Here is a 25,228-nt window from a genome sequence, read left to right on the forward strand (position 1 = left end):
GATTAAGAGTAAAAACATCCTTAAACAGCTCGAGTAAAAATTCATTTTCATTAAGATTGAAAATCAGGCAAATTTTCTCAGGCTAGTAGATTTTGATTGGTAACTTAAATTTAACGAATTATATTTTTTGGAATCATCATTAAAAGCCAATTATTTTGATGTACTAATTGTTATCATTTTTTTTTAGTTTCGGTTAAAAATCGGCCCGGGTCGGCCCTTCTTACAATTCGTCACCACTAGGTGTTTGATAAGATTACCCTTCTGAGAAAAGCTTTTCTCATAATTCAAACTTACGTGGGATCTGCACCCTTTTACGTTATTTGGCGTTGAATGAGATTATCTTTCTGAGAAAAGTTTTTTTCGTGTACATCATACTTGTGTAGCTTTTTACCCTTGTGCGCTCTTTGGTGTCGAATGAGATTATTTTTTCAAATTATTTTTTCTCGTGAGACTACTATTCTTTGAAAACCTCGTTTTGCATTCGTCAAACTTGTGTTGCTTTCCATCGTTGTGCGTTGATCTTTGGGCTTGAATGAGACGACCTCTCTGAGAAAAGCTTTTATTACATCTGTCGCAATTGTAAGGCTTTTCATCGTTGTAAATTCTCCGATGTATAACGAGATGACTAAAAGATTTTTTCGCATATATCGCGTTTGTATGACGTAATACCAGGTTGAATTATCAAGTGTCTAATAATATGGTTAGATTTATCATCCTTTTGGCCAGGTGTTTCATTCTTCAGAGTTACTTCTTTGTTTACATCATTGCTTGAAAAATTTTCCAGCTGATCATTTCTCCGGCTGACGCACAACGGCGAAAAGCCATACAAGTTTGGCGTTTGCGATAGTTTTTCTCAGAAAAACAGTCTCATTAGACACAAGAAACTAGAAATGGCAGCGAAAAGCAACACAGGTGTGATATATGCACGAAGAATTTTAATTTGATAAGTAATCTCTTTCGGCACTTGAGAATTCACACTGGTTAAAAGCCATAGAAGTTTGGCGTTTGCGATAGCTTTTCTCAGGAAAACAGTCTCATTAGACACAAAAAACGAGAAATGGCAGCGAAAAGCAACACAGGTGTGATACATGCACGAAGAATTTTAATTTGATAAGTAATCTCGTTTGGCACTTGAGAATTCACACCGGTGAAAAGCCGCACAAGTTTGGCGTTTGCGACAAGAGCTTTTCTCGATAAGATTATCTCACTAAACACAAAAAATCGACACACAGCAGCGAAAAAGCCATAAAAGTGTCATGTTTGCAAAAAGAACTTTTGATAGAATAGTGTTTTCATTACAAAAATGAGAAGACACACCGGTGAAAAGCTATTAAAGTGTGAAATATGTGAGAAAACTTTTAATTGGGATACCCATTATATGAGGCAACTGAGAGCCCACACTAGTGAAAGCTCTACGCATATGACATATGTCAGGAGGCTTTTTAGTAAGAATGGTAACCGTAAAAGACACATGAAAACAAGTGATACTTGTGATACTTGCAACAGAAAGTTCTCTGAAAATGAGTAATTTGGCAAAGCATCTGAGGATCCACAAAGGGAAAAAGCCATTCAATTCAAAATATGCAACAAACCTTTGATCCAAATGCTAATCTCGTTCAACACTTGAGATTTCACATTGGTGAAAAGCCGCATAACTGTGACATAGGCGAAAATTGCTTTTCTAAAAAAAAATAATCTCATTCGACACCAAAGAGCGCACAAGGGTAAAAAGCTACACAAGTATGATGTACAAGAAAAAAACTTTTCTCAGAAAGATAATCTCATTCAACGCCAAATAACGTAAAAGGGTGCAGATGCCACGTAAGTTTGAATTATGAGAAAAGCTTTTCTCAGAAGGGTAATCTTATCAAACAGCTAGTGGTGACTAATTGTAAGAAGGACCGACCCGGGCAAATTTTCAACCGAAACTAAAAAAAAAATGATAACAATTAGTACATCAAAATAATTGGCTTTTTATGGTGATTCCAAAAAGTAAAATTCATTAAATTTAAGCTACCAATCAAAATCTACTAGCCTGATAAAATTTGCCTGATTTTCAATCTTAATGAAAATGAATTTTTACTCGAGCTGTTTAAGGATGTTTTTACTCTTAATCCTGTTCTTTTGTGTTTCCAGTAAAACGCTGGTTTTCATAGATTTCTACAAGCATGGTGATGTATCACGGGTCAACCTATTTGAACCTATTTTTCAGATAGCAACAATTTTTGTTGGTTTTAAACTTCAACTTTGGATTTTACCTCCACAAAAAAAACTTTTTTTTCAATTAGTTTGTCAGAAGAATTGTTTACTCAAACGATCAATTCATATTGACAAATCAATATCTATTAAACATTATAGGGTTAAAAAACTAAGAAAGAAAGAAAAAACTCTTCAGTAGAGAGAAAAGATGAAAAACTAAAACAACGCGGATATTTCACCTGTATGCAAACCACCACCAATATTAATAAAATACAATTGTCGCTACTGATCCACGTAGGGAAAAGAAGCTATTATAGTCTTTTGAAAAGTGAACCAATATTCAATAAGGGAATTAAGATTCTCAGTAATCACCAGGGGACTAGATTACCTACTAGAGCCAAACGAATTGCTTCAGTAATAGCTAACAAGAGGATTATTTCTCAACAGAATAATTAACTTCATTTCAATTTTTTATGCTTTTACCTCTGTTGCTTTGGTGTTCTCATCTAAGTAACTAATAGCTTCTTTTGCTAGACGTTTTGCTAGTAAGTGAAACTAGACGTTTCTGATCGCGGGGAAGATATACATTTATAAATACTACAAATAAAACAGGGGATAAAGGAGTAGCTAATCGTTTGATAACACATGCAAGGCTCCCGGAGGACCGGCTTTTTGTTTTACGGACATTGATGGTGGCTGCTTCTTCGTAGAGAGTTAAGGTAGATGGGAGGAAGTAAATGTTCTTGCTAGAAAAAAAATGTCGAAACTATTCATTTTTTAGTTTAATGAGTCATCTTTATCTTTCGTACCATCATAGGCAGCGCAATAGCGCTGCCTAAGTAAAGAAAGATGTCGGCACAATGTATTTTTTTTTTTTTGTTTAGACCTGGGCACTTCGTATCGAAGGAGTTGTTGCAGAAGCTTCGAAAAGAGCTAATTCGATTGGAAATTAAAAGAGCTAGTGGCCTTTTTAATAGTAGGAAATTATTGGAGGGAAACTAACCCCCCTCTCTCGCCCACTATTTCCCCAAACACTTTCAATCAAAATTTTGAGATGTCCATTTTGTTCAATGTAGTTGAAAGGTCCACCCCCCCCCCCTCATCCCTCCGGGCAAGGGTTTTAAGTTATGCCCTGGGGGCATTTTAATTCCGTTTTAAGACTCAAAAGTGATGGAAGACAGCTACCCCCCCCCCAACCGCCCCTCTTCATCAAATCAATCTGATTAACATTGTGAGATAGCGATTTTGCTCAAAATAGTCTAAAGAACATATAACAATGCCTATAGGGTTGACACAACCTCCCAGTGTCCTGGGGATAGGCTTTTAAGTTATGCCCTAGGTGTTTATGAGGTTTTTATGGAATGAGCGGTTGTATAAACTTCAAATGATCGTCATTTGATTTGAAACTGGAAGTCATAATGCCCTTTTTAAGAATCAAAGTGATTTGAAAGCAACCAGCCCCCCCCCCACTCCACGTTCATTATTTTCCTTAATACCTCCTATAAAAATTTGGAGATAACAATTTTGTTCATCGTAGTTGAAGGGTCCGCAAATTATTTCTGTGGGGAATACAACCCCCTACAGCTCGCAGGGCTTTAGCCTCACACGCTGCCTTGCCGTTGGAACTATCAGAGACTGTGGCAAGCACAACAACAATGCAATCAAATCTTGCCTTCACCTTCGAAATAGAGTGGACTGCATAAAACTAGCGAATCTGGACGGTCCTCTCAAGCTCCAAGATTTTTTGCTCGTTAATACGCTGGGATTCCACAAATAGCTCGTGTCGAGTATTGCTGCATGATATAAATGCGTAAAGTCTTTGCACCGCAGAGATAAATACGGAAAGTTTGCTAATATTTTTTGAGGCAGTCAGTCAAAACCAAGTTTAATTTGTGGGCGTGACAGTGTACATAAACTGCATGAGGTACCTTCTCCCTAAACTTTGCTTGTATTCCGTTATATTCCCCACTCATAACGGATGCACCGTCACAACATTGGGCAATGCATCGTGTCAAATCTACACCATACATTTCTGTAGGTTCACAAATAGAGGTGGATAAGCACTCGGCGTCTAATTTGTGCATGTGATAGCAGCCGATTGGTTGCTCCACTACTTTTCTATTTGATATGTACCTGAGTAGGATCGCTAATTGTTATTTTCTAGAAACATCTTTTGTCTCTTCGAGAAGAGTAGCAAAGTAATTAGCTGATTTTACTTCTGAAATAATGTCTTGGCGCAAAGCGTTTCCCGTCAGTGTAACTGCGTCATTTTTATGCTGATGACTGCAATATTGACCATATCCGCTCTGTAACTGGGCCTTCAGCTTTTCGTTGCCTTTAGACATTTCTTCCATCAACTCAACCTAAATATCCCAATTTGCAAATGTTTCTGATTCGTTATGACCCCTCAAAGCAAGACCTTGGCGGCCAAGAAAGCAAATAGCGTGAAAAATGTACTTGATATTATCTCTATTTTCCTGAACCTCTTGAGATCTGGATTGAATTAAGGCATTCGCTGTAGATCTCGAAGTATCAATACTATTTGTCTTAAATTCCATTCATGCTGACATACAATGCTTTTGTCTTTCAGAACCATCATGTTGCTTTGATAGAGCAGAACTGTCTTTCCACTTACAAAATCCTGACTCAATGAAAACCCTTTTTCCAAGTATTTCTCCAGCCCTTAGAGTCCCCATAGAAAAATGGCGGCTAGCAAAACAAAACATGGAATTCAAGTTTTTTTAGTATTCAATCCATTCATAAGTCTTGTAGTAATTTGCGCTGGATTTCCTACCTTTTGAAGTGGAATCCGTATATCTCTCAAGAATAGGTTGAGCTGGTTTGTCTTGACGCGTCATAGAGATATCTGAGAGAGGTTCTTGACTGCTACTGCTACTGGAATCCGCAAAAGGTTCAGGGATGCAGACCGAACTTTTATGTTGACCTGAGCCAGATATTGTTTCGCTTGTTTTCGAAGGACGGTCACAGGTGGGGGAATTTATTTCGACTAACCCGACATATTTCGACTAACCTGACACTTTGAGCGCTGTCACTATTGCCAGTTTCTTCATTTTTCCTCTGCATATTCCCCGTAAAAAAATCCAAAGTTTGTTGTCGCTTTTTACTCATAGTTTGATTACGAACTCTTCACAAGAAACAATAAAGAAATACTGACCAACCGACGTTTAGTTTTGAATAAACTCTACTCAGAAATCACATTTCCGGTCGAAGATTGGGTAATAAAAAGGCGTAGATGCGCTCTTAGGCATTTCAAAACAAGATTGTCTCCTAATGGTAGAATTAGGGTGGTACAAGAGTGGGAAAGACGGAAAATTTCAAAACAAGGTCATCAAAAAGTAAAAGTGATATTTAATAGCTGCGCAAAACGATGCACTGGGGTGACAAATAAAAACGACCAGTTATCCAGTCTCGCTGGTTTAATATAGCACATAACTAAGATAGAAAATGGCTGTGAAATATAAACGAAAGGTAATTTTCAAAGTCTAAAGGAGGGCATGGCCCCCGCCTGCCCCCCCTCCTAATTGGTGCCTCTGACCACTGCTACTTTGATTTATTCTACTACTGCTACTATACTACTCCAACTACTAGTTTAATTGCAACAACTTGTAAGGGTTAAAGTTTTAAGGTGAAAAGGGCGTCAAAAGGGTGTCAAAAGGGCACATCAACATTATTTTTGGAATGGCTTAACGTGTCAAGGGAAACTTCTGGGAGATCATGAAAGCGATGGTCAACTGACCAAAAGGCAAATGCACATGCTACTACCGCTATTAATACTGCTACTACTACTACTACTAGTACAACACTAACGCTGCAACTGTTTCTACTACTACCGAAACTACTGTGATAATAGTACTACTAACGCTAAATCTATGAAGTTAAAATTTGAGATAATATTGATGGCAAATTCGAACTAGTAAAAGACACTATGTGCATTTAGATTGTCAAAACTGCGTATTTCAGAGTTGATTTGTGTATTTAGTTTAAACTCTATGGGAAAGTTTAAAGGGGAAGATCAGTTGACTAAATGCCTATATGTGCACACTACTATTACTATTTTTGACGCAGTAAAATCTAGTATCTCTACTACTGCTATTACGGCCTCTTTAGTTACTGGGTATATCGCAACTGAATTCAAATCTAAGGCCATTAAGATGAAAACCTCAAACTGTGTATAAACGTACAGATGAACAAAAGAGCAAATCAACCATGTCATAGCAGCAGTTAATTGTATTATGTTGTCTAGTTATACTGCTGCTGTGACTACTATTAAACCTATACCTAAGGGTATGAAGGTGAAATTTTCAGAGGATATTTCCGAAAATTTTTATTTGTAAGGATGACAACATGTCATCCGTATGCAGGTTGTCAAAATGACCTATCAGCAATATCTTAGGAACAGTTTTGTTTGTGAAATTAACACTTACAACGCTTGTTGTGGGGGATGTTGAACTAACCAAAAACCAATATTTGTATCATAATACTACTGCTTCTACTTCTGCAGCTACTGCTACTGCTACTATTAATATTACTGCTACTAGAGCTAAGACTACTACTATTAACTCTATTCCTGCTGCTACTACTATAACTACTGGTGCTACTACTACTAATAAACTTAAGGGTAGTAAGGCAAAAGTTTTGGGCAGTATTTTAACTGTATTGAAATAAATCGAAACTCACTATGCCCACATAGGTTGACAAGAGGACGTATCAGCAATGCTTCAGGACCAGTCGATGGTATTAAGTTAAAAATTTTATCCTGTGTTGAAGGGGATGTTGAAAAAAAGGTAATATATGCATACTGCTACTAATGCTACTACTGCCGCTACAACTATTACTACTACACAAGCTAAGGGTATTAGGGCGAAGCTTTCAGGGAATATTTAGGCGGATTCTGAACTAAGTCAAAAAGAACTATGATCATGTAGATTGTGAATAGGATGACAAAGCAATATCACAATAATGGCTTACATTATTAAGTTAAACCTTTCAGGGTTGTGACAGATTTTGAACTAGCCATAAGACACTATACTACTACGGTTACTGTAACTAATGATACTAAGGGCATTAAGTTGAAACGTTTAGTGGGAGTTTTAATTCAACGAAAAAGCTATACGCATGCAATATTAAAAGGTTATGTAAGTAATATCATAGGCAGCGCTGCTCTATCATGGCTAGTAAAAGCATTGATATATTAAAGGCGCTAATTTGATTTGAAATTGAAATTCTAGTATCCTTTTTAAGAGTCAAAAGTGATTGGAGGGCAATCAGCCTTCTTCTTTGGCTCAAAATTTTTCTAATACTTCCAATCAAAATTCAAGATAGCCATTTTGTTCAGCTTAGCTGAACGGACTTGTAACTGTATCTTTATGGCTATTGCGTAGGTCAGCCCCCCACAGCTATGCAATTTTCCGATTATGCTTAAAAACTAAATGTTGTGTTAAGATTAAATACAAAAGCACTGTGTGTATGCTGATTGGCGATAAGACATCTCAGCAATATCCCAAGAATGACTGACGGTATTATGTTCAAACTTTTGGGGCTACTTCTATTACTACTTCTAATCCAAGCTGTCAAAGGGAATATATAGATTTTTTGTCCTAAAAAATTGTTGAAAAGTTTTCTCCAGCATACAAATAGCAGACAAAACTATAAATTCTTAAAGAAAAGCCGAAGAGATTTAAACTATAATTTTTTTCCCCTGAAAAAACTATGCCAATATAAAACAAATAGAAATTAATTAAAAAACTTTTTCCACTGAATTACGTTTTTCAAAGAAAAGTAAAGAACTCTATTAAACCAAAAATGAGCAAAAATAAAATCAAATAATCTAGCAAGCGTAAAACTGCCACAAATCAGCCTCGATAAATAAATGAAACCCAAAACGAACAGAAATTACAATAAATAACCAAGTCCAACTCAAAACGAGCTGACAAAGCCCCTATGCCTTCCCAAGGCCAAAACATAATTTGCACTTTACTGAAAAAATCTTTTTAAATGTTTACACTTTTGTAACTTTTAATAAATCGAATATTATTGACATTTTAAGGACGAAATATCAGCATATGTGTATTAAACTGACAATGCACATTCATTTGTGTTTTTTTTTACAGTAAAGTGCAAATTATGTTCTGGCCTTAGGAAGGCATAGGGGTTTTGAGCTCTACTCATATTAATTTCTGCTCGTTTGGAGTTTGACTTGGTTATTTACAGGGTTCGGACTCGCCTATAAATTCCAATAAATTCCTATATTTTAATGCACTCCTATAAAATGCCTATATTTTTAGCTAAAATCCTATTATTCCTATATTTTCGGCTGAAGAGCACCAAGGACATTGCTCATGATTTGCAATTTTCACTGCTCGTTAAGTAAGCCAAGATGTGCTTTTCTTTGCTTTTGACTCTGCTTGTAGACTGTGCTGTCTTTCGGTGTAGATCGATAATTAATTACAAGTGTTGAGCTGTTTGAACTTAACTAATGATTTGTGTTGGGATTAGTAAGCTGCTTCTGCCTGGGCTATGCTGTTGTGTTGACTTAGTAGCCTAAGTTTTGTTTTTTGTCATGTTGGGCCTGTCCAAAATGAGCGAAGATCAGTATATAGGCTAGCAGTCTCTTCTTAATGAGACTATGAGTTCTTGCGACTTATGCGTTTCCTGGCTGAACGCTATAAAAGGCTGATACGAATACGGCCCAGTTTTTGACATATCCACATTTTTTCTTTTTTATGGCCTTTTAATCGTGGGATGTTTTCTGGAGGTGATGCTTGGTAATTAAGTATGGGGCCTACCAAGTTCAATAGTTCATGGCTTGCTAAGACGGATTGCAGCGGTAGAAAGATTGGCGAATGGTGCAAGACTGGGAACGACCAGTACTCGTTCTTTTGCAAACTCTGCTTGAAAAATCTTGGTTGCACAGCTGGGGCTGCTCAGCTAAACCAACATGTGCGATCTGCAGAACACAAAGCCGCAGTTACTGCTCAACTACATCCACTACAGCTTCACCTGACCGGAAAATCTCGAGTTGATGAAACAACCAAGGATAAACCATTAGTTGGTACAAACATGTTTTGTGAGTGTGATGCCGCTTATAAAGCTGAGTTAATATGGGCACTTCAGACGGTAAGGAGTTCCATGTCTGCTAACTCTTCAGACCATGTTGTCGCAACCTTCCATGCGATGTTCCTCGGTAAGATCCCCGACGGAATGTCCCTATGTGCGAAGAAACACACGTATCTGATCACCGATGCGCTGCATCCTTACTGCAAGCAAATGCTTGTGAAGGACATTCAGTCAGATTTTGTACTAGAATATGACAAGACAACCAACAAAGATGGTATGAAAGAGTTACAGATACGTGTTCGATATTGGTCCTCATACGGAAACGAAATCCAGAGCAGAGATTTATGCACTAGTTTTATGGGTCACACGACAAGTGAGGACCTGTATTGGAAGATTATGTCAGCCATTGAGCAGAATCAGCTGCCACTTGAAAAACTGATCACGCTTGGAAGTGACGGACCAAACGTCAACAAAAGCGTTTGGAACAAGTTCAATGCCAAAAAAAGAAAGTGACGGGAAAGGGAATGTTGAACATTGGTACTTGTAACATCCATATAATTCATAAAGCTTTCTTGAAAGGTCTTCAGGTGTTCGGAGAAGAAAGTTCCGACTTTGTTATTCTCGTGCATTCATTTTTTGACGGCTGGCCTGCACGTTGTGAAGGCTATCGAAAGTGCCAAAAGAAAGTGGGAGTGCCAGAGAATGCTTTCATGAAGCATGTCCCAAGCCGCTGGCTGACGATCGGACATGCCCTGGCTAGAATCATGCAGCAGTGGCCGGCAATCTTAGAGTACTTCCTGAACTTCGTGCCGAGAGAGAAAAACCTTTTGGCAAAAAACTCCCAAGTTTCTGAAGATTGTGGCTTATATCAAAAGTGCGACGATGAAGGCCCAACTCGAGTTTGTTCTAGCCTCAGCAGAACTGTTCATGAGTTTCACCCAAATGTTCAAGAAAGAAGAGCCTCTCATTCATGTTCTGCACTCAGAGATCAAAAGACTAGTTGTGACGCTTTGCGGACTGGTCTTTACTCCTGATTTCGTGACCGAGACGAAAAATTTCTCACCAGAAATGTTGAACCTTGCTGAAAAATTTGCAGAAAAGCCCACAGTTTCAGAAAATGTGGAACGAGCTTTCGATGAGAAAGCAACACTGAAAGACAAGACCATTTTCTATGTCATTGTGCGAAAACATTTTATTGCGGGTATTCGCCATATTTTGAACAAATGTCCTCTGGAAAAGGATGGTTTTCTATAGGCTTTACGCTGTTTGAGTCCGATTAACATGAAGGATTCAAGAAGCATTGCATACATAGCGGTTGTGGCACGCGAGATTGCGATTTGAGTAAGCTCAGACGTCGCCCAGGCTGAGTGGCTGCTTTTGTTAACGGAAACTGAACCCCGTGAGGACATTACTCGGATCGATCATTTTTGGAGCCATTATTTTGGACTGGTGAATGAGCGCGGGGACAGCAAGTACCCGGAACTTACCAAGCTTATAAAAGCGGTGCTGACGTTGTCGCATGGCTGCGCAGATATTGAGCGAGGGTTCTCGTGTTCTGGTAGGATTCCCGGTGAAGACCAGGCCTTGATGTCTGAACGCGTTCTGGATGCGAGACTCATGGTATATGACACGTTGACGTTTTATGGAGGAAAACCAGAACGGTTTTTTATTACAAAAGAGCTGTTGAATCTTGCACGTTCTGCACGGTCTCGGTATCAACAATATCTGGATGAAAAGAAAAAAGAAGAGCTATCCAAGAAGGAGTAAGCAGCTTTCGAAGAGGACAGAAAGTGGAAGTTGCATGAGGTCTGCGACAAAAAGAAAGAAATAGAAGACCTTTAAAGCAAAAGGAAAAAACTTAGAGTATTAGAGCAAGAAAAGAGAACAGTAGCAGATACTCTACTTCAGGAAGTGACCGACAGAATGAAGAAGGCTACCGAGTCCAAGAGTTCAATAAACATTGCCCTAACTGTTTCTTTGATCGAAGGAGCTGTGAAATTCAGAACAAGTAAAAGAGAGTAGATGGTGAAATATTCGAAAATGGAGCAGTCTCTTGCAAAGAGAAAAACTGACCTCATATCGAAATTAATGCCCAAGAAGCAGCAAGAATGATTCCAAATATTTTACCTGTATCAGTCAATCGTTGGCACAGTATGTGTATCTGATTTTTTGCTTTTTTTACTATTTGTACAGTTTGTAACTGAAATTAAAAAAAAATAATAATAAATACAAAAACTCGGGAAATGGCGAATTTATGTGACCAGGCATCCCACGCCATCTACCACAGATCTAATCCCGAGGACTTCCGAATCCTATATTTGGCCTATATTTGGGCCCGGGAAATCCTATAAAAATAGGACAGAGCTTATAATTTGAAACGAACCGACCTGTCCGAACCCTGTATTTATTGTAATCTCTGTTCTTTTCGGGTTTCATTTGTTTATCGATGCTGATTTGTGATAGTTTTATGCTTGGTAGATTATTCGATTTTATTTTCGCTCATTTTTGGTTTAATGGAGTTCTTTACTTTTCTTTGAAAAACTCACTTTGTAGAAAAACTTTTTTTAATTAATTGGTTGTTAAAAGAGCAGATTGAGACGGACAATCCGACAGTCATTTCTGAATCACACGTTTGCTCACGATACGCAGAATAAAAATCTATTGTAATATAATTTTAAGGCACCATAAAATAAGACTTTGTAGGATTAACTCATATTTGGGCATGGGTATTCAGATGTTTCAGTATTGAGCTGACATTGAGTTTTTTTGCTCGTGAAATATTTCACTAAGTTTATTTTATCGCTTAATGTCGTGCGTTTCAACTGCCATTGTTGTGTCTGGAAACGAAGCTTGGATCCAGAGGAGAAAGAGAGTCGAGAAAGTATGTCTTTTGATGTGATATGTGCGTTTTTTTTTTTTTTTCACTCTTCGAACTGAACCGAAGTAGAATCATAGAAAGACAGAACAGTATTATTTGTTTTACTTTTATGTAGAATCTCTCGTTTTTCAAATTATTTACAGCATACTAGACTCTATTCTCCGAATGAAGAAAATAAAATGCGATCCGAAGGTTTGACTAAGAATGATGTCTTTGCTTAGGATTATTCGAAATTCTTAAGCTTGTACAGATATTTTGAATCTGTTAGAAAGCTCTTAAGGAACAGGGAATTTTTAAGTGTCTATATCTTTAAAAGAATCCATGTTAGGGGTTATTTCATAGTTGATTTAGAATTGCACTTCTAGTTGTGGTTGTAAGAGGTATAGCCTAAGACTTTGGAAAATATCTACTTTGCATTTTCAACCTTTTGTCAATAAATATTCTTCATCTCCTTCATTGTTTGTGGTACTAGTAGCATTTGTAGTATGCACATATTACTTTTTAGTCACTTGAACATCCCTCTCATCATGCCCTGGAAAATTCAAATTAATACTAAAAGCCGTCTCTTAGAGATATTACTGATGCGGCCTTTTGACAATATGTTTGCCCGTAGGGTTTTCAAGTTAGTTCAACTTCCCCCTCAGCATTTCCTGAAATTTTCACCTTAATACCCTTAGCCTTAGTAGTAGTCTCAGTGAAAATAGTAGTGGTTGTAGTAGTAATAGTGTACACACAATGCCGTATCGTCAATATTGGTCATTCCCCTCGTCTTTCCCTGAAAGTCGAAACTGAGTACCCTAAGCTATTCCTGAGATACGCTCTTTTGACAACCTGCATGCACAGTGTGGTTTGATTTAGTTCAACGTTCCCGTCAATATTCCCTAAATTTATTTTTATTGGAATTTTAAAAATTATTATTTTTATTGGAATTTATTATAATTTTATTCTCTTCTGAATTTTAGTGTTATAAACATCAAAAAGGAAGAACGGATGGCACTGAGACTACATCTAATGAAAATCAGAACATGTACTACCATTATCTGGGAACCAACCAAATTGAAGATCATCATGCTCTTTGGTGGTGTACCCCTCCTGGGCTGGATCCCCTTCCAAGACTGAGAGAACAATCAAACGATTCATCTGACAAATCATCAGAAGAAAACGAATCATTTCCTAAGTGGAGAACGCAAGTTTATTTTTTTTAATTTGTTTTGTGTTTTGGGAAGGACTTATTAAGATTATAGAAAGTACAAAATGTCTTGAAAAACCTTAACTTGTACTATTTTAGTATTTTGTTTTAATGTTTAAAAGCAATAATATATATTTTGTATATACATATATATATATATATGTATATATATATATATATATATATATATATATATATATATATATATATATATATATATATATATATATATATATATATATATATATATATATATATATATATATATATATATATATATATATATATATATATATATATATATATATATATATATATATATACATATATATATATATATGTATATACGTATATAGGGGAGAGAGGGGCGAAGCCACACGGGGGCGACTCCGTACGTTTGACCTCTTGTCTAAAGTTTTTGATCTAATCCATTCAAAAGATTCCCACTAGATACCCTTCATGTAACGCACATTTGGTGCAAGTTTTAAATTTTGGATAAAAGAGACAACTGAGAAAAGAGGTAAGGAAGTTTTTATATGCTTGCTGGAAGTCTTGACACATGTAGTCTTTGTAATTATATTTTCTAAGCTATTGTAGCTTTTGGACCATAACATAGCAGGATCAGACAAGGTATGCCCCTGCTATCTGTATGGCAATTTTCATCAGTAAATACCAGGCCGTTATCTACGAAAGAATAAATTTTCAAAATGGTATCAACATGGGGCAACTCCGGACACTTTTTTGGGGACGATTCCGAACACTTTTCATGGTGTCCTGTTTTGCTTTGTACTAACAGAAGTTTTTCGTAACTTAGAAAATGGAACTATATAGTGTTCCTGTTGTGTTATAGAGGACCTGAAGTGATATATTTTTGCCTATCAACATTTTTTTTTCAACCTTTTGTCAATAAATATTCTTCATTTCCTTTCATTGTTTGTAGCACCAGTCATTGGTGCTCTAACTGCTTAATGTTGACAGATGTATGTAGCACTGCGATACAATAAAAGTCCGTTCTCTCCTAACCTAGTAATTTTGAGACAAACATAAGAAAACTATTTGAAAATCACGGTTTTCGGGTACAAATAGACCTAAAATGGGTCCAGGGAAAAAAAGTTTTCTTTTTGATGTCATTGGTGCTCTAACTGTTAATGTTGACAGATATATGTGGTACTGTGATACAATAAAGTTTCTTTCTCTCCTAAAAACCTGGTAATTGTGAGAAAAACAAAAGAATTCCTTGAAATTTTAGGTTTTCAGGTACGAACAGGTACGAAATGGGTCCAGGGGAAAAAAGTTTTCTTTTTGATGTCAATGGTGCTCTAACTGTTAATGCTTACTGTTTGCGGTACTGTGGTACAGTAAAATGTCGTTTTCTCCTAAAAACCTCGTAATTTTGAGACAAACATAAGAAAACTCCTTGAAAATTGTGGTTTTCAGGTACGAATAGACCTAAAAATGGTCCAGGGAAAAAAATTTGTCGTTTCATGTCATTAGTGCTCTAACGGCTTAATGTTGACAGAAGTATGTAGTACTGTGATACAATAAAATTTTGTCCTAAACTAGTAATTTTGAGACAAACATAAGAAAACTCTTTGAAAATCACGGTTTTCGGGTACGAATTGACCTAAAATGGGTCCAGGGAAAAAAGTTTTCTTTTTGATGTCATTGGTGCTCTAACTATTAATGTTGACAGATATATGTGGTACTGTAATACAGTAAAATATCGTTCTCTCCTAAAAACCTCGTAATTTTGTGACAAACAAAAAAAAGTCCTTAAAAATTTCGGTTTTCAGGTATGAAAAGACCTAAAATGGGTCCAGGGAAAAAAAAGTTTTCAGTTTGATGTCATTGTTGCTTTAACTGCTAATTTTGACACAAGTAAAATAAAAGCTCTGGGAAGAATTGCTGTCGGGATAGCTTTATTATGCTTTGTAACTTTTTTCAGCGATCTTGTACTTTTTTGAATGCTGTTTCAAGTTTTAAAAAAAATACAAAAAAAAATAAAGTAAATAATAATAATAATTGTAAAATTATTAGAAAGTTGAAACAAGAATCTCCTTTAAGGCTTGAAAACCAAGATATTGCTACAAAGAATATCGGGATAGTGTTCTTATAAAAAGATATCTTCAATAACAAAATTATAAAAATTATTTTTGTATGGATAAGTTTTTATATGTTTGTTTTCACTGTGCTATTAAAAAAAGTACGCATTTCTTATATATTTTTATTTCAATTGTAAAGTTTGTTTTGCAATAAGTCAGTGTTCAATTCTCGTATATAGTAAACTTTTTATAGTTTTGCAAACATCAATGAATTGAAAATAATCTAATATTCATGAAAATTTAACTATATTAGGGAAATAAGATGGTTTAATTTCCTATGGTGAATTTGTTGATGGAGTATCTAGGCTTAGCAGTTAGAGCTACCTGTCAAGTGGACAGGATTCTAGGGGTTCGACTCTGATAGATGACAAATTGTTGAAATCTGACTTCCATTTTTTTTCGATGAATAGAAAAAACAAAAAATTTAAATAAAGGAGTAAAATGAAAAAATAAAAGAAAAATTGAAAGAAAGAAATAAAATAAAGAAAAATTATTGAAATTTTCAGCCATGTCGCACTTTCTTCATTCCACTGGTTTCGTACTTTCTTCATTAACTTTTTTAATTTCATATGGGTAATTTGTCGCTGGGACATCTCAATTCAGCGGTTAGAGTTGCCTGTCAAGAGAGCAGATTTCCAGGGGTTCGACTCGTGATCAATGACAAGTTTTTTTTTAAATCTAACTTCCATTTTTGTAGATGAATAACAAAAAGGAAAATTGAAAGAAAGAGATCAGAGGGAAAAATGAAAGAAAAAATAGGACGAAAAATTTTAAAAGAAAGAAATAAAATGAAAAAATTAAAGAAAGAAAAAAAAATTGTCTGCGTCCAAATCGTACTTTCTCGTTCGGCTGTTTTATTCTAACTTTCTTCATTCTTAGGGTGAATTTGTCACTGAGTTGTCTCATCTGAGTAGTTAGAGCTGCCTGTTAAGCTGGCAGGATTCCAGGGGTTTCAATCGATGGCAAGTTTTTTAAATCGCTCTTCCATTTTTGTAGATGAGTGGATAAAAAAATACAAGAAAGAAATAAATGAAAAATGAAAGAAACGATTGAAAGATAAATTGAAAGAAATAAATAAAATAAAGAAAAATTACTGTAATTTTCAGCAACACCTAAATCGCACTTCCTTCATTCCTTCATTCATTGCCTTCATTGCTACTTCCTTCATTGTACTTGTTTAATTTCCGATGATTAATTTGTCGCTGGTGCATCTCATTTCAGCGGCCAGAACTGCCTGTCAAGCGAGCAGGATTCCAGCCGTTCGACTCGGATGAATGGCAAGTTCTTTAAATCTAACTTACATTTTCATTAGGTGAATTAAAAAAAAAAATAGAAACGAAGAAATAAGAGAAAAAACTGAACAAAAAACTGAAAGAAAGAAATACAATAAAGAAAAATAATTAAAAAATTCAGCTACGTCGTTATTTCTTCATTCGTCATTTTCTTTTTTTGTAGATGATTAAAAAAAATGAAATAAACAAATAAAGGGGAAAAATAAAAAAATAGAACGAAAAATTGAAAGAAACGAATAAAATGAAAAAGTAAAATAAAAAAATTGAAAGAAAGAAATAAAAGAAAGAATATCGAAATATTCAGCCATGTCTAAATCGCACCCAGCAGTTTGACTCGGATCGTTTCCTTTTTTTTGTAAATAAATGAAAGAATAAAAAATAGAAAGAAAGATAAAAAATAAGAAGATGAAAGAAAAATCAAAAGAAAGAAATAAAATAAAGAAAAAAATTGAAAATTTCAGCCATCTCTAAATCGTATATTCTTTCATTCCCCTTTCTTTAAGATTCCACAACAAGTTTCTAATCTCCATGAAGGATTTTATTTTGCATCTTCATGACTTGCCTAAATGCACTGAAAGTTAATATTATTTTAAGGTCATCAGAGGTATCGGTCTGTGGAAAGTATCTATTTGTCACTGTGCAGGTCGGGTGTGAAAATCAGTTATTATACTATGTTGACTTAGAGGCACTGGTTCAAAGACGAGGAGCTCCCGATTATGACTGGTCGCTGGTCGCCTCACCGCATCAAATGTACGCACAACTTCCTATCATAACAATAGTCAATAAACTTGAGGCAGATTTTGAGGTAATGAATTAATTTTTTTCAACACCCCTTAATTATGTATGAGATACTCCTAAAGGACGTTAAAGTATTCCTGATTTTTTAAAACCCAATATCCCTGACAAAATTATAGTTAGGAAGTTGAGGAATATATTGAGATAATTAACTACTCCTTATTATCCCCTTGTCGTCAACTACTCTTTATCTCTAATTCTCTGTTCTACTATTCTCGGGGGGGGGGGGTATTCAAATAAAAAAAAGGGTAGTATTTCTCTCATGAGAATACTTTAAAAAAAGCAAGGTAGGTTTTGAGCTATTGGAATAGTCTTGTAATTTGTCCTTGTTAGTGTTGAATCAGGACTAAAGATTTCTGCGTGAGTCAAGCATCATAGTCTTCCATGTTCTGCTCAATTTTTATATAGTTTAAGCTGTTGAAATCAGTATATCAACTGTTGAAATAAGAAAATAACCTGTTGAAGTTAGTACTTCCACTATTCAAAAAAAAAATTGGACTCTCCTCGAATTTTACCAAAACAAAATTGATTCTTTGAAATATACCCAAAAATTAACGCTAACGAAAGCTACAATTACCTGTAAGTATTAATGTTTGCATTGATTTTTGTGGGGGTGTCTGAAAACCAAGTCTTCCTTCGGGGAGTTATGACAAGTATATAAAACTTTGCCAATAATATGACTTGAAAAGCAGGTATATGTCGATTGGTTCATGACTCGAAATTAACCAATTAACGTCAACGTCAATGAACCAATCAGAAACGTCAAAGATTGAAATGAACCAATCAACGTCAATGATCGAAATGACCCAATCAACATCAATGTCAATGAACCAAACAAACGCCAATCAACGTCAGTGAACCAATAAACCAATCAGAAACGTAAAGATTGGCAATTCTGAGCTCGATTGAGGGTCCACTTTTGTGTGGGTACCTGTCATTCCTCAGACATGTGCTGTTTAGAGTACAACTGCTCAGAGCTTAAAGCAGGCATTGTTACTTTTCATTATTTCAAGAATTAATTCTTCATAGGCTATTTAAATTTTTCTTTTACACTTCATCACTTTGAGTTTACGATGAAACAAGGTCAGGGACGAATCCACATTTTTTTGGGTGGGGGGGAGGCTGCTCACCAGAAGAATGAAGAAGAACGATTTTACGTCCCGTGGACATTGTCTAATGGTTTTAAATAAGTTGGTTCTTTCCTGCATTTTTATGACCAATTTACGGTTCGAGGAAATATCTTTGGTCATGGAGACCTATTGATAAACATCAAATGATGGCTAAATTAAATAGGTGTCAGGCAAAATTTTACCACACAAAGCAGGAGACTCGTCTAATCAACAATTGAAGGCATATGAAAATTCAATCCTTGTGCCCCACACTGGAAAGTTGCTTTCTCCCACCCTTTCCAACTTTCCTCCATAGATCTGTATATCTTTGTTTTTATTTAATTGTTTTTTTTTTGTTTTTTTTAGATGTTACTTGAATTTATTGTGGGAATGTATACAGGTTTTTTTATCGTTTTTTTAGAGGCGGGAGGAGGGGAGTGAAACAGTTCCGAAATTGAAAAACTGTAAAAAAAAATATCGATATATGGCATACGGGGCATTTGCTTGAAAAGGATTCAGTTTCAACAGCTATTTAGCTCAGTTAAAAAAAGGTGGACTGAATTTTGTGTGGGTTAGATTTTGCTTTGGTGAAGGTGTGCCGGGTTCAGCTTTGTGTTAGGTCGTTCGTGCTAGACTGAAGTTTAGGGGGGTTGGGCCATTTTGTATATATCTGTAATAATCAGGGGAGTTTATTTAGGAGAAGACAATCTTCCCTCTATCTTTAGGATGTGTTCCTTTTTTGTATTTTCATCTCGAGAAACCGATAGAAAAGAAAAATGCACATGTCCCAAGATTTCGAATTTTTTTTTTTTATCTTCATAAAATAATAAAAAAATTCCAGTCTGTTTGTCAGTGTGGTTTGATATAGGGGAAGAAAGTTTTCAAATATTTATCAAAGAATTTTTTCTCTTCATAATTTAATATTTTCTGTTTATTTTATGATGGGGCATAGGGTGGATATGGGAGAAAAGATGGCTAGGGGAGATAAAGGTGGGCTGAGAGGATAAGCTAGTTGAGCATTAATGTGTGATGAAGATGGGATTATTTCTTACCTATTATACGGGATTATTTATTTTGTCCAAGGCGAAAAATTAAATATGGAATTTTAGCCGTGCACGAGTGAAGACAGTGCGTAAAGTTATGCAGTTACTTAAATCTATGTCTGCCAGTGTTGATCTTTTGTCCCTACCAGCTCTTAAAGTGATTTTAGGATATATTCTTCCCTGTCTATTTTTATCATTAATCTTTCCCTAGAAAAGGTAAGTTTTGCGCTGCAATTTAAGGTGGCGAAGGTCATTCTCCTTCACAAAGGTGGTCATAAGGCTGATTTCGAAACCTGGACACCAATATAAATTCTACCTATTTTTTCAAAGATACTGGAGAAAGTGGTACATAAACAGCTCTATAATTTCCTTCAGATGAATAGGCTTTTGAGTCCAGCACAGTTTGGGTTTTGTAAGGGTCATTCACGACGCATGTCTTGCAGCACCTGGTTCAAAGCGTTAACTATGCAATGAGCTTAGGTAGGCTAACATACCTATGTCTGTTGTCATTGACATTAGAAAAGCGTTTGACACGGTTGACTACCAAGTGTTGCTTCAACGAAGCAGAAGTCTTGGAATAAATGGGGTTTGTCTAAGATGGTTTGAGAGCTGTCTTCACATTAGGTTCCTTAAAGTCGTTTTAAATGATGTAGATTCATCATCTTTTCCTGGGAAGTGTGGTGTGCCTCAGGGCTCTGTGTTGGGCCCTTTACTTTATCTAGTTTACGTGGACATGATGCGCTTTTATCTGCAGGATGTATGTATTAATTTTTTTGCGGATGACACTACGCTAACGGTATTTGCAAAATCAGTTGATGATTTAATAGCAAAAGATAATAATGCTCTCAAAAGACTGGAGGTGTTTACGAGTTTAAGTGTGCTGTGCGTGAACGTAAAGAAGACGTCTACTGACATTCTGTAGAGTGGGTGATCCTATCGATGTAAGTGGTTAAGTCTTATTGTGTGAAAAGCCTATTGTACAAGTAAAGTCACTATACCTTGGCTTCCATATTGATTCTAATCTTTTGTGGAAGCATCATACCGACATTATTTCCCAAAAATTGCACGTGGAGTTGGCATTCTCAGAAGATTGAAGCATATTCTGCCGGAACGTACTCTTCGCATGATATATTTTGCAATAATCTACCCTTATATATCATATGGATGTGTAGTTTGGAGCAGCGACTTTTATGTTAATTACAAGCGTTTGCAAATTCTACAAAATAAAGCAGGAAGAATAATGAGGAAGTACGTAAAAACTGTGAAAGACACCAGTGCATGCTTTAAGTCTCTAAGACTATACGATGTTTGACAGATAAGGGATTATCAAATGGTGATGTTTGTGTTTAATTGTGTGCATAATCTAGTCCTAGAAACTTTTAATGAGTTTTACTATTTCAGAGGTTCTGTTCATGAGCATGATACAATAAGAGGTAACAACTTGGTTGTGGAGATTGAAAATAGTGTGAGATCCGGTTTCACTTTGAAGTATCTTGGCTCTTCTGTATTGAATTCGCTTCCTGTTTTGTGATTGGGTGGTTGTCCGCATGTGTCAGGAACTGTTATGAGCTGCGGCAATGAAATTGGAATTCATTCAAGTTCCCTATAAATGCATTAATTTTAGAATTTTTGACTATTCCTTAGTAGAAGTGGAGGTTTTACTGGGGGAGGGGGAGGAGTAAGATAGAATCTATTTTTCTCCATAGAAGTGTATTAATAGTTGATGTATTTTTTGGGTCGTCATCAACTTAAATATATGTGAAGTTATCCAAACTGCGAGCTGCTCTTTACGTGAAGTTCCAGCTTAAAGTTTCAGATATGATCATCTGCCAATAACTTTCCAAATATATAAAATTATTTGTACTGATTTCAGCTTAATTTGCGGTTGCCGAATTCCGACTTCTTGCTTTCCGGCCTTGTGGCCTCTTTTACTGGGATTGCACGTTATTTGTTTATTTTTAAGAGATTCTATCATTACTCTTAATAACGGCCATCGGACCACCTTGTTCACAAAGAGTTGTGTTTGTCACATCATCATTATGCTTAATCACTAAAATGTCCTTTAAATTGATTTTATAAAGTACTTTTTAATTGTTCTGATTTCTTCTTATTTTTGTCTAAGTCCTCCTAAAACCATTAAAAAAAATATGTTTATCCTTGACTCACTTGATTTTTCAGTACATCACAAACATGAACGCTCCATGTGAATATGGAAATGAAGAACGTTCACTTGCAGAGAAAGGTTACCCTGCTATTGGATCCCAAGCAGAAGTTGCCATCTTTCTAACAAACAAAGACGCTCCACGCCGAAGGCTAATAGCAATAGATTTATCCAGGTATACGACGAATTCTGATTGTGAATCTTTATATAGATCTTGGTCCACTATAATCCCTGAACATGAGAAAGATGTCCTCGAATGGTGTGCCTGTGTTGCTGATGATAAGCTCGTCACCTGCTATTTGAGAGATGCCAGGGTAAGGTTTTTTTTATATTTCAAAAATTTTGCAAGATACGGAAAGCTTGTACCCTAAAACACTAAATAAATCTAGTATTATCCATATCTAGTAAGGTATTATCTATACCTTACTTAATCTAGTATTATCCATATCTAGTAAGGTATTATCTATACCTTACTTACTTGTAAGTCTAGTATTGTATACTTCACAGAAATCTATTCAAGAGCTCAGGCAATCGTAGTTTTCTTTTCTTTTGATGAACCTTAAGTTAACTATAAAGGCTGAATAAAATGGTTCAAATGGCTGAGAAGCATAGATATAATTTTTTGGGGTTGAAAATTTTTTTTTATTTCAATCAGTTAATTAAGGTCTCTATATTACGGGAAAATATGTTAGCTATAGCTGTATTTTTACGACAATAGATATTCAAAACTACGGAAGTCATCTTAAGGTATTATTAGTGTGTACTATAATTAAAAGTTTTCAGTTTATAAACAGATTACAATAATCGAAGTTGAGGATTTTTTGGTTTCCCAACGAGGTAGAACATTGCTGAAAAAAAGATATTAGTTTTATCATTTAACCGTTTCCTATCACGACTTATTCCTAAGAAAACCCTTCAACAGGCCCACGAAGAAAACAACGTCTTTTGTTCAAATTAAAATACGCCGTTCCTGGAAGAAAAAATAACCGGAGCTTACTAGAGCAAGCAAGTAATTTAAAATCAGAGGAAAGGGGACCACATTACCGAAAGGGCCTAGTATTAATATGGATGAAAAAAAGATTTTCACTATTACCATATGTCCAATTTTTCTCATTCTTCTTTCTTTGTCTCTTTTGTTTCTACTATTTCTACTGCTAATAACTCACCACAGCACCAAGCCACCTGAGGCCGACGCAGCTACGCACGCTCCTCCTCCATCCTAATCTATTCAAAGCCTCCCTCTTTACACCCTCCCAGGAAGCTTCCATTTCTCTTAATTTTTTCTTTATGACTTTTTCCAACCCCAACCGTGGACTACCTGCTTTGCATTTAGCCCTAGACGGTTGGCCGGAAAGGAAAATCTTTAGCAATATGTCATCTTTCATCCGCAGAACGTGCCCTAACCATCTCAATCTTTCTCTCATTGTAGCCCTAGAAAGCGGGTTTGAACCACACTTTTCGTACTGCCTACTGTTTGGAATACGGTCAGTCAGCCGTGTACCCAGAACAATCCCTAGGAAATTTCTCTGGAAACATCTAGCAAATTTTTATTCGTTTGTCGGAGCGTCCATGCTTCAGAACCATAGTTCACAACTGTCGTCACTGTAGTTTCCTCCCTACATGTGCCCCTTATCCTTCCTGTCAGAGTAAATAAATTCTGTATCACTTAATTTTAGTGATAGCAGCAGGGTGATGGTAGCAATACTAGTAGTAGCAAAAGTAGTAATAGCTGGAGTATGCACCTAATAGATTTGGCTAGTTCAATAACTCTCTCAGCATGCTCGGAAAGGTTCAACCTAATGCTCAAAGTTGTTCCTGAGGTGTTGCTCACACGTCATTTTGGCACGATGTATGTACATAGTGTTTTAGATTTAGTTCAACATTCACTGAACATTCCCTGATGGTTTCACCTTAGTACCTTTAGTAGATAGTAGTAGTAGTGGTAGCAATATGCACATTGTACTCTTTGGTCAGGAAAACATCCCCTCATCATGCTCTGAAAAGTTCAACTTAATGCCATAAGCCGTTCCTGAGATATTGCTGATATGCCCTCTTGACACCCTACATGTATATAGTGTATTTGATCTAGTTCAACATGCCCTGAAACCCTTGCCTTAATACCATTAGCCTTTCCGAAGACAAATGGCAAAACATGATCCCATTTCCTAATAACGAATCTTATATGTAGCAATGATCAAATTGCATAACATACAGGCCTTGACCCAAGGGCTGCTGGGGTGTCACGTCATCACAGAGGTTTAGCTATTGGACTTTTTGATTATGCTGAAAAACTGGCTATCTCAAAACTAACAGGGACTGGTGGCCCTTCAGTCACTTTTAGTTTTTAAAAGGAGTACTAGAACTTTCAGTTTCCAACTTATTGAGCCCTATTGGGAGTTTCTACGCAGTACCTTCGTGAAAAATATATATATGAAAAGCAAAATAATATATAGTACCCCACATTTTTCGTTTATTTCTTTTATCTACAACCCTAATAACCCCATAGAAGGTGTCTTACTATTTCTATATAACGAACTTTTAGCTTTTTGCCCCCTCCTCCGTAGTTTATGGGTGTATTTGGCCTGTTTCACCTAGAGGCAGCAATGGCGATTTGGGATATGTTAATAAGCGCGTTTTTCTCTACAGAATGATACAAAAATCCTTTCTGTTGCAGTTTGTTCAAGATCTACCCTTTTTTGTCTTATCTTTATTGTACCATAGGGTCCACTGCTTTTTGCGCAGCCTAGGAAAAACCGAGTAAATAGTTTTTATCTTTTATTGACCAACAAAAAAAAAATATTGTCAGTTAACGAAGAGAAGCTATTTAAAATAAATCCTTAAAAACAAAGCTACTTTAACTCAAAGACAAGCAGAAATAAAGTTAAAAAATAAGTCAAGCTTAAAACGAACCTACATTGCTCTCAGTAAACAAATGAAGCCCAGAACAATCAAAAATTGCCACGAATTGTCAAGTTTAAGTAAAATAAACAGGCAACTTTATGGTAATGGTTACTATTATGGTAACTTTATCTTCTTAATTTTACTTGGTAAATTCATTGAAAGAGAGGTTAGTTTCACATTATATAAATGTTTTTACTTTTATAACTTTAATAAATCAAATAATTTTAACATTTTGATTACTAAATATCAGTATGTGTATATTAAACTGACAATGCACATTCATTTACATTTTTTCAGTAAAGTGCAAATTTTGTTCTGGCCTTGACAAGGCATAGGGGTTTTGTGCCCAACTTATATTAATTTCTGCTCGTTTTGATTTTGACTCTGTTATTTATTGTAATTCTGTTTGTTTTGGGTTTCATTTATTTATCGATGCTGATTTGTGGTAGTTTCGAGCTTGGTAGATTATTAGATTTTATTTT

The 25,228-nt window shown here is 35.8% G+C and overlaps 1 protein-coding gene across 1 annotated transcript in view; it reads left to right on the top strand.

The window, feature by feature from the left end:
* LOC148948938 (prolyl endopeptidase-like) overlaps positions 1-25,228 on the top strand; it is a 104,680-nt gene that overhangs the window by 45,324 nt on the left and 34,128 nt on the right. The window contains 3 exon segments of the mRNA XM_089094840.1: positions 13,117-13,340; positions 17,332-17,542; positions 21,863-22,159. Of these exon segments, the coding sequence (XP_088950966.1) occupies positions 13,117-13,340; positions 17,332-17,542; positions 21,863-22,159 (732 nt within the window).

The sequence above is a fragment of the Artemia sp. Qi Xiang Cuo genome, chromosome 9 (genome assembly GCF_049724085.1).
Source record: "Artemia sp. Qi Xiang Cuo chromosome 9, ASM4972408v1, whole genome shotgun sequence".
NCBI lineage: Eukaryota > Metazoa > Arthropoda > Branchiopoda > Anostraca > Artemiidae > Artemia > Artemia sp. Qi Xiang Cuo.